This window comes from Wolffia australiana, chromosome 7, assembly GCF_029677425.1.
Source record: "Wolffia australiana isolate 7733 chromosome 7, ASM2967742v1".
Lineage (NCBI taxonomy): Eukaryota > Viridiplantae > Streptophyta > Magnoliopsida > Alismatales > Araceae > Wolffia > Wolffia australiana.
In genome coordinates, this window is record NC_135841.1 from 6003411 (window position 1) to 6017680 (window position 14270).

At 40.2% G+C, this 14270-nt stretch overlaps 1 protein-coding gene across 2 annotated transcripts; it reads right to left on the reverse strand.

Moving 5' to 3' along the window:
* Positions 1–1744: 1744 nt before the first annotated feature.
* Positions 1745–13238, reverse strand: EMB2788 (ribosome 60S biogenesis amino-terminal protein). Of its 2 annotated transcripts, none has more exons than XM_078578236.1 (13): positions 12032–13238; positions 11142–11958; positions 9766–10261; positions 8773–8924; positions 5389–8700; positions 5103–5318; positions 4781–4984; positions 4502–4705; positions 3972–4130; positions 3526–3879; positions 2623–3028; positions 2208–2283; positions 1745–2130 (listed from the first exon to the last, which is right to left on the reverse strand). In XM_078578236.1, the coding sequence occupies exons 1-13, from the start codon at positions 13225–13227 to the stop codon at positions 1914–1916; spliced, it is 7809 nt and encodes a 2602-aa protein (XP_078434362.1). In that variant the 5' UTR covers positions 13228–13238; the 3' UTR covers positions 1745–1913. The 2 variants fall into 2 exon arrangements, with proteins under 2 accessions (XP_078434362.1, XP_078434364.1); XM_078578238.1 differs by having other exon boundaries at positions 11142–11935; positions 12032–12171.
* Between the last annotated feature and the right edge of the window lie 1032 nt (positions 13239–14270).

Here is a 14270-nt window from a genome sequence, read left to right on the forward strand (position 1 = left end):
GGAGTAGATTTTTAATTGCAATATCTCGAGTGGGGCCCACATAGCTTGGGTGACGACAGATAGCGACGTGGCACCGCCGCTAGGAAGAGTCGGTGGACGCCACGATTGGTTTCTTTTAATGAAAAAAAAAAAACAAATTGAAGGTTTTATGTTTACTTCTTTTCCGTTTCCATGTTAAAGAAATGAGAAATAAAATGATACTATCCAGATTAAATATTATTTTTTATAAATTAAAAGTAATCCTAAATTCCCTTTTACCGCAGGATATAGGAAAAATATGAGCAATTATAAAGGGAAAAAATAGATTCCGGCTTTTCTTGTACTCGCTAAAAAAGTCCCATGCGGCAGACGTTCAAAGTTCATTTTTCACTTATGCGGCGTTTGAAAAATTAAAATATTTAAGAAAAATAATGTATTACCGTGCATCAGAAAAAAGGTACAAACCGAACTAAGAGATTTAATGGCACAGTGATTCAGATTTCTTTATCGTAATATATTCGGAATTGAAGAAAATAATATTTTTTTAAGGAAAGTGAAGGAAAATAACGATTAGTAGTTATTTTAAAATAATAACCATCTGAAAACACTGTTATCGTAATGTTTTTTTGCTGTTTCATATCAGAAAATCAGGCCAAACATACGGCTTCAGAGAAATAGAAGTTATTTTGCAAGTACCACAAGATGGGCGAAGATGATCACCGATTTTTCATTTTCTCTTTTTAAATCGAAATGATGAAAATATAACCTGAAGTTCCCATAAAACATTTTAATTACGAAGGAAATTCCTAATTATAATAGAATTATGATTGAGACACAAAATACGAAATTGGTAATTTCCAGCTGCGTTAAGTAAGCCAACAAAGCAAAGCTCATAGGGTAATTATCAGGGATTTATAATTAAGCCAATTTCTCTTTTAATACCTTTATTATGAATATATATAACGCAGATTATCTATAGCAAGGAGATAATGATCTCCCAATTACACTTGCACTGCTCTCCATCCCAAAATTTAGGAATATTCTAGGGTCAACCAATATTTCAAATAAATTATTTAGAAATGACAAATTTAATGGGAACAAATAAATGAGTAACCAGTCATTCTATGATAACTTTATATTCCAAAGTGGTTAGAAACTAGATCAGAAAGAAAGATAGACTCCGAGGGGAATAATAATATTTTGTTCTTGATTTATCCAAAACTCAAGGAAAATTGCTGAAAGAGAACATCAAATAGCGAATTTATGGTAGAAACGATAGCGAATTTATGATAAGTAATGAGTGTCAACTCGGCCATCAGCATGAACGAGGAACGGCAACACCGATAGGGACTTTAAAAGATTAGTTAGTAAGAATTTCATCTATCGTATACTCGTTATGAGAAAATAGAAGGCTAGGATCAAATTTAGATGGCTAGGATTAAATCTAGAATAGGAAAACAGCATTTCAATCCAACGGTTTAGTTTGTTTTCAACATAGCCGTTATACTAGTATCATTTTCATATTATAAATATGAACCAATCTCAGTGTAACGAGATTGAGGAAATATAACGGCTACGATTAGAAACAGAAAATTTCTATATTTAGTATCATTTTCATATTATAAATATGAACCAATCTCAGTGTAACGAGATTGAGGAAATACAACAATCCCCTGGTGTCTTCTCTTCTTCTCGTCTTCTTTCTTTCTTCTTCTTCCGTTCAAGTTCAAGATCTTCAACATAAAGTACATTAAATACAGCTTGGTAACCGAAGGAAAAATAGATTGAACCCAATGTATCGACGAAACCATTCAGAAACGCAAAAACAGAGGGGGATAGAACATTCGAATTTTCCAAAAAAGAAATAAATAAATAAAATAGGCGTTTGAAACTGTAACGGGCTAAAATCAATGATTTCTACAAAAACAATCGATTTAGGAAGCTACTGTGTCGTTTTCTATAATAAGACTCTTTTCCCATTCGAAGAGGCCAGAGTCTTGCACCTCCTGGTAAAGATGAACGTGGGAGTTTGAGTCAGGGCTCAAGGCATTTGAAAAGAACAGTAGGAGAGCTTCGGAAGACTGCTCTTCTTCAAGTTCCTGCAAATGAGTTCTCTCCTTAGAGAGATCCCTCCAGGGCTTGTGAAAGCACCTGGAAATACCAGGTCAGATCCCTTCAAAAGCCCTTCAAATATCTGTCCGCTTAGAACAAAATTTTCAGAGATTTACCACTTCCAAGAGGAGCTTGCTTCAGCAGGGTAGCGAATCTTCTCACAAAGAGATGAAATGATGCTCATGGAGTTGCCTGCTTCGGCAGACAATATAAACAAAGTTGTTTATTATATAATCTAAAAAAAACTTGGCAGAAACTGCATCTTTCCGAAGCACAAAGTATTAAAAGCTTTGCCGTGTGAGCCATTCATCAGAAATTTAGTTTAATAACATTAATATTAATGACGGAAAATAAAGAATCTAAGATGTTCATAATCTAATCTTAAACACACGTGGCAGAAACTGCAAGGTTTGCATGCGCACTAAGTTATTTAAAAAAATATACAAAGTGTTCGACTCGTTGGAAAGTTAGTTTCATAAAATTAATATGAAAGGCATAAAAATGAGATTTTGTGAAGAAAAAACAACATACCCGACTGAAAATGAGAGCGGAGAAGCACGCTTAATGCAGACACAGCTGAGGAGGAGAGAGATTTGCAATCTGTTCCAACGAGGTACTGAAGATGCAGAATAAAGGCTGCCAAGGCCATGCTGGTTTTGAAATCATCATTTTCTACGTATCTGATCTTTCCCAGAAATGTTTGCAGACTCTCCCCGTCTATTTCTCTGCTGTAGTTCTTCACTGGCATACAACCCAGTATTATAGAAGCTGATATCCAACGTAGCAACTTCGGCAAAAAAGCCTCCCTGGCCTGGCCTTCCTCGGATGGGCTTTCATCATCACCTATATTAGTCTTCAGAAGACTTGATTTTCCAACACGATCTAGCCGGCAAGAAGCAAAAGCCCAGAACGAAACTTCCAGTAATTTTGATTTATCCTAGAATTCACAGGAAAAATCAAATTAGCCGACAACAGAAATCATTATGAAGCTATAAGTTTCTTCATCGGGACCAAGCGGATGATCAAAACCATGAATGATCTATATGATTCGAGATGGAATCTTGTTCATAGGAACCTTGATTTCCGATCCTATCGAGAGAATAGAGGAGAGAAAGAAAAACTTAAAGAAAGGGAGAGAGAAAATCAAAGTAATGTAAAGAAAGAGGTAGAGAGAGAGAGAAGCAACAAGATGTAAAGAGGGAGGGAGAGTGGAGGCAGAGAATGAGAGATAAAGAAGCTGCAACTTCACGTCTTCATTCTTGGCTGCCCTCCTAACTCGAGGGAGATAGAGATTTGAAGTGAAAGAGAAAAAATACCCAATAGATAAAAGACACAAAATGCCCCTAAGATCCTAAAGAGCCAAAGATATCACTGACCTACTCAGCAAGTCAAGTTATCAAAGGAAGATTCTGAATGAATGAGAGAGATCCCTACCGTTTGCGACCTGACTGCGGGTGGTGTGCTCATGAGAATCGCAGTAAGCCCAAGACGAACCGTGGAATGCGTTATTGGGCCGGAGTTGACAAGGCCGATGGAGTGGCAAAGCTGTAATGAGGCCTCGATTGAGAAGATGAAATGCGGCTTAGATACATCTCTCTCTTGTGACAACTTCAAAGTTGAAATAATGACGGACAACATAGAATCCATGACATTGATTCTCTCCTTCAAAAATACTGTGGAATCAACAAGCACGCGATGCAAAAGTTGTGAAAGATCTGAAAGTTGTTCAAGACCAGAATCTTCAAGCCACTTGCTGATGGGTCTCCACGAAACAACGTTGTTAATCACCTAAGTTCATAGAAAAGAACGGGCAATATAAGAGAGAAATGCGGGGCTGGCAAACATCGAGATTTATGCAAGTTCACCATATTAAAGTATACCTCTACGGCAGTCTCAATTTGACCCATTGAAAAGATTTTCTGATCTTCTTGCAATCTCTCCGCATTCCATTTAATAACGGAAGCTATCCATGGAATTAGCGCATGATATTTAACAAGCACGTTAGCAGGCATACTTAACTTGCTAGATTTCTTCATTATCTGCGAAATAAATGTCAAACTCTTGAAACAGATATAGATGATAATGTTGCAAAATTCTCGACCTTTATTAAAATCCTACTCCACATGACACCACAATATATGGCACAATTTGATCTATATTCCAATTTCATCATTAAAAAAAATCAAGAACCGCTTTGATGGATAATGTCTTCATCCTACAGAGCCACAAGAGAAGTAAAAAAAAAATTGATTATAGAAAACATAAAAATCCACGCAGGAATGTAAACCGAATATGCAGTGGAAAGAAATACACCATATCAGAAACAATTATTTGCCAAACTATTTGAACGAGCGTAACTATCAAAAGGCCCATTCCAGAACAACACAATCAAAAGAAAAAAATAAATTACCTGAAGAGTAAAAAGTTTTGTCTCTGGATCAGATAATGAAGAAACATACAGGCTCATCAAAAGCTCAAATAAATGTTTCCTCTCAACGATGCGTGCATCATCATCAAAATTCACCCCAACATACAGCAGCTTAAGGATCCAAGAAAAGTTTGCTTTGAAATGGATAGAATGGCTTGCATGCGATAAATGGAATAAAGGCAAGTCCTAAAAAATAAAAAATGTGCATTAATTGCAATACTAGGCAAAAGATAATCGACTAAGTCATCCAAATGAACACACCTTAAAATCAGCTTTAGGGGATTGCAGCAAGAACTTGCTGATAACCTGAAAACAGTAGTGTGACATGTCCAAGAGTATAAAAGAAGCTTCGGCAGCAAAAATAGCTGAAAGCGAAGAAATCTTCTCATATTCCTCTGTAATGCCATTTTGCAAGTATGCCAACAGTAACTGGAGCTGCAAGATATCTCTATTGCTCCGGAAACTCTGCAAAAGAGATTTAATCACAAAGAAAATAATTTGAGTGAAATATGTCTACTGCAAAAGTAAACAACTATTAATATAAAAAAGCCGTGAGGCAAACTTAAACGGACGCAAAATATACCTCCAGAATCGCCTTGAAAATTCCAAGAGCCTCATAACCCAACCTTCTGATGTCTTCGTCAGCAGAAGAAATGCTCACCAGCAAAACGGCAAGCAAACCTAAGCGTGCAAATTCTACTGGCTCGATGTATCTTCTCCGGAGACAATGAATCGAAAATGGCAAGAGAAACCCAGGATCATAAGTCTGGGTCGTGTCACAAAATTTGGGAGAAGACACCTGCATTGAAAAAGAAATTAACAACTAACGAAGGTAGAAGATGGTGGAATAAGATAAAATCAGGATATACCTTCAGATCCAAAGAATTCTCAAGCAAAAGACTCTTCAGAGAAGTAAGCTCAGTGAGTTCAGCCCTCTTATGGCAGAAATTCAATGCCGTCATCATACATCGTTTTGAATCTAAAGGAATATTCTCCCGGAAGAGCCTTTGATGCCGTTCGTCTTCTGTTTCAATGGCAGCCATACTGTTTGATGATGACTTACTGAAGATATTTTCACGCCTTACTTCGATGGCAGATTTTCCCCACAAGTAATCCATTGCGGCAATACTATGGCCTTCTAGAGATTCAATCTCGTGCATTAAATATAAGACCTGTAAGTCAATTTGACTAGGGGTAGCGCTGTATCCAGATAAAAGCAAAGATATGAGCTCAGTAGAGTCCACACTGACGTTCTCTTGTGGATCCTTCAGAGAAAACAGAACCCTAAGCAATTTGATGAGCTCTAATTTTCTCATGAAAATAAACTTATCGTTGTCCCCGATCTCAAAAGAAGCATCATCAACCTTAACAACAATTTGATCGAGCAATTTAAAAATGCTCGTCAAAGGCTGTAGCGATGTCCCGCCATCGATGGAAGCAGGTAAGTCAATGTTAGAGCCGTTCCAAAGAATTGTGTTTATAAATTTGGAGTGCCCAAGCAAAAGTTCCAAAATTTCCATCGCTGATGACCTTGCTTCTAGGTTGCCGACTAAGATTCTGATTGCCCTTAGAGTAGTAGGATCATCAAACCGGTGAAGAAGCGATGTTTTCACAAATGGCAATAGGAAAGAAATAGTCGGCAACTGAGTTAGAACATTCTTCATGCCAAGGGAGAGTTGAACAATGATTCCCAAAATATGACACTCCAAGAATCTGAAAAGTTTTTCTGTGTCTGTACCCCCATTGAAATCTATATTACAAGAGAACTTATTCACTAGATTACTTAGTGTCTGAAACAAAACGTTCAAAAATCTGAGTCTTGCTGACCACCTGGAGCTGGATGTCGTCTCTGATAGTTCATTAAAATTTACTTCGGAATAGGGTGTGAAACTTTCGGAGGGAAACAACAACATTTGAGCAAAATAAGTTTTTGCCATGGCTCTATTTACAATGTTAAACGCATCTTCAGCTGAACATAGGCCAATATCGCTCATGCTAATATCAAGTAGCTGATCAAATGGCGGCTCATTGTCAAATAACGAGTGAAATATTTCACGGCGGCGCCTCTTCATCATTGGCAAGACGTTACAAATGAAACTTAAGTGTAACATGTTAATGGCTTTGCCAAGATGAGTTTGACCGAAACAACTTAATAATTCTTCCGGTAATGCAGGTGCACTACATCTAAAATCTTCATGAAATATTGTCCCCGATGAAAACGTCTTCCAACCTTCAAAACTCTTGAGAAGGATGTTTGAATAAACATGAGGGATAATCTGATAAGATTTAAGATCCTTTGTCCTTAATTCACGATAGGCACAAGTGATGCATGACAAAGATGCAGGTAACAGGAGCAGTAAGTCATCATCAGAAAACTTTGCATTATAATTTGCAGAAACCATTTGAATTTCAGCCGGCCATATGACATCAGTAATTGAAATGTCATTACAAAGTAAGTCTGATACCTTCAGCAACTTTAGGAATATCATAAAAAATAATTTTCTATGCAAAGGGCTTGCCTGAACCAGCTCAAAAAGAATCCTCGCCTTCGTCTTACTTGTCTCGTATACACAGTGAATGATCAGTTTCATGGAACTGCTCATGACCATCCGACATACCAGCATAGACGACGGAAGTGCAGGAGATAAAGAAACACAGGTTTCAAGCTTTTGGAAATACATGATATTGACCAATTTCAACAAGCAAGTATCCACAGAGTCTAATTTAAAGCAAATGGCCAATTCAACAAATTTCCTGTAGAGATTAGGGAGGGTAGAGGTCGTACTGTTTACCGGTTCCCACAAAAATGATGATATCCTTCTAGTTGGGTTCTTTAAGAAACCGCACAAATTTTCCAGAGAGACATTGGAGAAGTGAAAGAAAAATGATAGAGCACTTGATTTTGTCGAGTCCAAGTCACCAATATTATCCTCTATTTTGTCGAGCATCCATTCAACTATTTCCATCAGCTTGAAGGGAGATATAAATTCACTCAAAGTATGGAAAGTATAAACGGAAGGAAAATTTGAACCCAAGTCCACCGCCATAATGAGTTTGTCAAATATCTGTTTTACCATTAACACCAGGCGCTCCATAAGTTGTGTAAAGGCTTGAATCGCAGACACGTTCACTCTAGAATTAGATTCAGTTCTGGAAACTTGGAGAAGTTCCCCGGCTCTCTTCAAAAGTTGCAAGATTTGGTCATCCATTCGATGAACACAATTAGACAAAATTTCAGGGCCGACCCCTAAACCTTCTTTAGACATACCATTACATAACGGGTGGAGGATGGTTTCGATGACAACTGGGTGGCGAACAATAAGGTCAACTGCTAACCAAACTTCACTCTTCGATGACTGTTTGATTGTCTTGTCAAAAATATGGTTAGCAAAGCATGTACATAACCCAAATATATGTTCCAAGTCACTATATGGTCCTCTGTTGTACCCCAGTCGAATTTGATGCGCCCAAAAGAGCAAGAAGCGCAATGGTGCTCTCCAGTCACCAGTTAGGAGCGGTTCTAACTTCGCAGAAAGTACACCAAGCAAATCATTTAAGTTGGATCGGCAACAAATTTGAGACTTCACAACTCCATTAAAAAGATCATAAAAAGGAGTGTGTTCCGTCAACAACCTGAATCCAGAATATTTCTCACTAGCATCAATCTCTTGTAGGTCTTCATTCAAGAAGAATCCTCCTTTGTTTTCTTTATAAGAAAGAAATATTTTGTTCCACAGATCAGCATCATTGCCCAGGAACCCAGATTGAATGAGAACGAAAGATAAGAATTGAATATGCTCAGACGGAAGACCATGAACAACAGCAGCCAGCATTGGTAATTTTTTTAACACTTCATCTGGGTTTGTACAGACAATGGCAACACACATGGCAGAAGCCGTCGCAAATAAACTGTCCTTGTCATTGCTCTTCAAAACTTTTCTTACACTATTGAGGACGTTGTCGAAAGAGGTAGCATCTCCTTTGGCAGCCTTTTCCTTGAGAGAACGTGATGGGTAATAAGACTGCTGTTCGCAGATATTTGTCGCCAGAAGCAACAGTTCATTCAGAGGCCTCCACTCACAAAGGGATTTAGAACGACTGTCTTGGATACCTAAGAGAGGCTCATTAAGCTTCTCTTTTAGTATGAAGCAAATGATTCCTGGAAGCGTAGTCAGGTTCACCTGAAAAAGATAATTATCAATCAAATAAATAATGAGTAAGAACAAAAAGTTCAGACAGCAGACAGGAGATACCTGTGTCTGTAAAATGAAGCTTATGGAGTTGCGCACATATAAAGAGATCATTGATCTCTCAGATAAGTTAAACGTCATTGAGTCTGATTCCAGTACCCTGATGCATTTTTGGAGGATACAGATGACGAGGGGGCTAAAATCAGGACTGACATCTGCATTGATGGAATTCGGAGAGAATGGTGAGCACTCCGAGCAAATTTGTTGGATCATTATGTAAATATTGTGATTATGCATTTGAAAAGGCTATCATGATCTGCAGAAGTCAAAAACTTTTAATGAATATGAAAAATATGTCACAAAGAACTGTAGGCAAGCATAGAGAATGAGAAAAAAACTTGTATATAGAGAGGTGGCATGGCATTAAAATTGTAGAATACGCAGACTATGCAATAATTGAAACTGAATTTTCAAAGGCTGAAAATTAATGGTGTAATTAAGATCATTTTTTCTACTGATGTAATCCTAAAGCCTAGAAAATGATTCCATGATATGAATCTTGATGTAGGCTTCTATGGGGGACGGGGGCTAAACGAGAAGGTTAGATGTTCCCCGGGTCGGAGAGTAGAAATGCGAATGATCTGAGGAGAGGTTCAATGCATCAGGCAGGGATAGATTGGGAATGAGCCGCCTGCAGAGATGGCGAGGTAGAGAACGATCATGAGGGACGGGGATCACAGAGGGAGAGGGCACTTCGACATGGAAAGGAGAGACAAGTGCCCTTACTTCATTATTCTTGGCTGCCCTTATAAAGAAAGGGCTGCTTTATTAAAAGGAAATACATGTGTCAAGTGACTAAAATGTCCTTGTTGGCTAACATGATGAGACTACTCCTAGATAAGGCGAGGACTGTACCATTAACTTTGAAAACAGACAAAGACCCATGACCTAACAAACCTGATCTAGCCTATGGAAAAAACTTTTCAACCCAAAAATTAGAGAAGAGAACATTTAAAGCTTAAGAGCACACAACATGATGAAATACAGTTGGGTTACCTTCTTGATCCTTTAGAGCGATGACAAAGGCACGCAACTGATCCAGATATTTATATAAATTATTAGCAACCGTAGAAATAGCTTCACAAAAGAAGGAAATCCCCACTGAATACAAATTTTTCAGGGTAAGAGCTCCTTGATTTTCCTCGAATAAATTTTCATCACAGTAGCCAGGTAAATAATGAAGCCATGCTTCAATCTCTGAAATATTTTGATCAAAAGCGCCAGTATTTAACAGGGCTCTTTTTGCCAGAGTCAACGCTTTACTCCTAACAGTTTGGATTGGCGAAAATAGAAATAAACCGATCAGTACATGCAGACTTTTGTGCATAGCGGGAGGCGCCCTTATTGTGGTTTGTCCTTCACATTCTTGAACAGTATATTCCACCAAGAGTGATACCACTGACTCCTGTAGAGTCGTTGACAACTTTAGAGGATTACTTGTAAGGATCTTCATGAAGTCAAATGATCCCTCCAAAGTGAGTGGAAGTGCTCTCTGCAAAATATCGAAAGAGAATTATTGGGGAAGCATAACAATGTCAGAGTCTTCACATAACAAAGTAGATAAGAACCTCAATTTTAACCGGTATTTTAAGTTATCTTATAACCAAACAAAAAGTTCTTGTTCCGAAAAAATCAATGACAAAAAATTGATTTCTGGCACTCAATCTCTGACTTTCTTACAGATACTATCAATAAACGGATGGTGAAATCAAAGTGCAAACACAAAACGACAATAAATAGAAAGAAAACAAAGACAAGAGAGTTTAAGAAATGAAAAGACGGTAGGTAACCAATGTTCCACGGGTAAATATTATAAGTTGGAGCTTAACATGACTGAAAATGTTTTATTCGTTCAACTGGCACAATTAGTTAAGCTCAATCTAAATGAAGCACGACAAATGCATCAAAATTTGGCATGCTGCAGCGGATTTGGCAAAAATCACATCAGCGAAATATAGAAAATGATGAATGGCCAGCAACTAAAAGAAGTAATCAAGAATTTAAATCGACAATGATCGAGGATCTTGACTCTGTTTTCTTTCATTTGATTTAACACTAAGTTAAGGTATCATATCTTATAAATGATTTGATACATCACAGAATAACCATTGTAGAGTGTAACAGAAAAAAAATTCCCACGATCTGGTAATTCGTCATATAAATCAATAGTTCACCATAAACAGGAGCAGCCAATCATTACATGACCTTGAATAGGCTTCGGTTTCAGTTTCTTGTCATAGGCTCGCAGAGAGAGCATGACAGATTTGTTAACGAAAATATTATCCATGTATTATAAAGGGAATACTGATTTTCGGAATGAGAATTGATAAAAAAGAGATACATAAACTTTGATAAAAAAAAAGAATGCATACCAGGTAAAGTCTGAGAGCGTCAATAAGCTTTGCATGAAAAAGAACCATTACATTCTCAGTTTTGCTCAGGTCTATATCGAAACTTGTACCCCATATCTCAGAAATCGTCACCTCTTGTTGTTTTTGCGCATCTGTATCACTCGTATTTCCATTATTTTCACAATACTCAGCAGTATCAGAAGAACCTTTAACACTCACAACAATATCAACTTCAGAAACATCTTTGCTTGTCATAGATTTTAATTTTTTACGGGCTACTTCTGGAGAATTTAAACCCCTTTTGGGCACTCCAGAAGTAAATGATGCCAGCAGCTTCAACAAAACTTGAGGATCAGGCAGAGCAGATCGGACTTCATCCTGGATTTGCCCCTTGAAAGCAACCCACTTCTGTAAGATAACATCATCGTTTGATCTGCAGCTGTCATCGCCTTTTCTGGCATAGATTTGGCTAGTCTCCGAAGGGTTGAGAAGATCTCCCATAGAGCTTAAAACAGAAGCCCAAGATACTTCAGAGGACTCTTTTGCATACATGCTATCCAGTAAGGAACCTATAAAATTATCAAGGTTATCCACGAACTTCAGTGCCTCCAGAAGAAGCCTAATCGTTCCATGCTGCACAAGTATATCAGAGTGGAGCAAGCCTTTATTGATCAGCAACCGATTGCAAGAACGAGGCATCATGCATTTCAAAAGACACTCCACTTCCTTAGTTTCCAGAGACGGCGGATCTCCCCTCTTTGAAGCCTCCAAGAAACTAAAGGGTGACCCTAAATTCACATAGGATATCAAGTCCGCTGCAAGAGAGATTGCAGAAAACCTGCACAGTGTTCATCAAGACTGCAACGAAAATGAAACAAAACAATCAAAAAGTGCAGGTCAAAGAATAAAACCATTTAGGCGATGAACGTGGCTCGAGATGATAAGGAAATTCGGACATATACGTCGAGCAAAGCAGCGGCCTGCCTTTGACGATAGACAAGAGGAGTTCTTTGTGTTTCAAGCTCTCAGTAGCCTTCAATTTCATCATAAGATCAGAGAGCCGCTTGATATTTCCTCTCAAATTTCCTTCTGGCATCAACCCATTGCAAGGATCAGTGCAAACGGCAAGAAGAACCTCATGAGCCAACTCAGAAGCCTCCACGGCGTCTAAATTCCCAGAAATGGAGGCCAACTGCTCAAGAGTGACACTGCCAAAGAGCACACTCCGAAGCCCGGGAGGAACCAACGAACCAGAGCAGAGAATTTTATCTCTAAGTACTGACAAAACAAGCACTATCGTCTCCTCTTCATCGCCCCCAAGCTTGCGGAGTACACCAGAATACATGTCTTTCTGCTGCAGAATCCATCTGAGTAACCTCGGATTACCCACTTCCAAGAAGGACACGGCAAATCGAACAAAGGCTCTTCTCGTCGATCGATGCTTCCGATGATTTGACTCTCTTTCCCCCTTTTTACGCTGCGATCCAGATATCTTTCTAAAAGCGGGAAGATCAAAGCTGAAATTTTTAGCCAACTCCGATGCCAGCACTGGCCCGCGCCGCCCGATTGCAGCCAGAAGCAACAACGCAGCCGCCTGGCGTCTTCCTTCCCCGCTCTTCAATTCCCCATACAAATCCTCCAACTTCGATGAGATAACAGAACGCGCAAACGCTTCGATACTTCGGTGAATACCGCTAGAGCGAGACCTACCAAAAAAATGCCCGATAATCTCCGCAATCAGCGACATGATATAAGAAATCCCTGGCTTCCCGTAGTGGAGTCTCCACGCCTCGTCGAGCTCGGAGAGTTTGGGCGAACTGCGGACATACTCGAGGAGAAAATCCGCTCCAGAGTCGCTCCTCAGAATCGAGATGAACTCCTTGGACGCGTCGGAGTAGATTCTGACCTCCGTTTGGCAGAGATTTCTGAGCAATTCTCTCAGTTTGGCCTCGTGGACGACGATCAGAGCCGGGGGCTTCCATTCCCAGCCATTGGCAACTTGCTCCACATCTTCTCCACCTGCTTCTTCGAGCTGAATCTCGCCATCGTCGTCGATGCTGATGGATTCCTCCATGAAATCGTCGGCGCCGAGCTCTGCTCCCTCCATCGGCAGCCGCGGAGAAATGGAACGGGAGAAGAGGGATTCCCTTTATTTATACGTTTCGTTATTGGGCCTGCCAGACTGATAAACGCAGGCCCAATAAGCAGCCCAAACCAGAAAGGTAATCTTTAGTCTTCTATTTCATCACCGTCATCGTTAACTGTATGTTTCATCTCTCTTGTTGACGATGACGTTGTCAATGTCAATGTCTATGGGATGATGTCACGTGGTCAAATCGTCGAGCTAGGAACAATGCGCGAATTCGACGCGTGGCGGCCTCGGTGCTTGGAGCAGAACACTGAGCAGCGGAAGCCTTTGCAATAGCTTAAGAATGCTTAGACGAGGTTAGGAGAGAAGGTGGGGACGTAGCCCCGTCCATGAATTAGGTCATTACATTATATATCAAAGGTGTTACATTTTGGCTATAGCCATTACATGGAGGAAGACGACGAAAGATACCAAAGTAACGAGATGAGGTGCCACGCGCCTTGGTAGTGTAGCTTTTGTGCCTTGAGGCCCGCCGCTCCACGCGTGTGCCTGTTGGCCCTGCCGCTACATGCGTGGCCCCGGGTCGGGCACCACACGCTCATGACCTTGGCACTCGGCCATCTGTCGGCCCATACCAAGATTGACGCTCCACGTGCCACCAGCACTCGCGCTGACATCATCGTGCACGGTCCACGTAGGCGCCGCCGTGCTTGGCGCCCCAAACTGGGCGTTGCAAGCCCAACACTACCTGCAAGAGCGCCACGTGCCCCCAGCCATCTCGACGCTCTAATGCCTTGGTCTCCTGGCAAAATGTCTTCCAACCCCCCGCACACGTTGTACGCGTGACATACGCGCGAGGTCGCATGGCCCACGAGTGCGCACACACATTCCTGCGCGCAGCGGCTCGCTTCCGTTGCCTAGCCTGCACGTCCCACACGCATATGTGGCGTTTGGCGCGCGCACACGATCACGGCAGCCCACGCACCCAACATGTTCGAGCCTTCCCTGATCCGTTTCGCTTGCGCGTCGACAAGCATGAGCACCATATAGGGCACAACAAG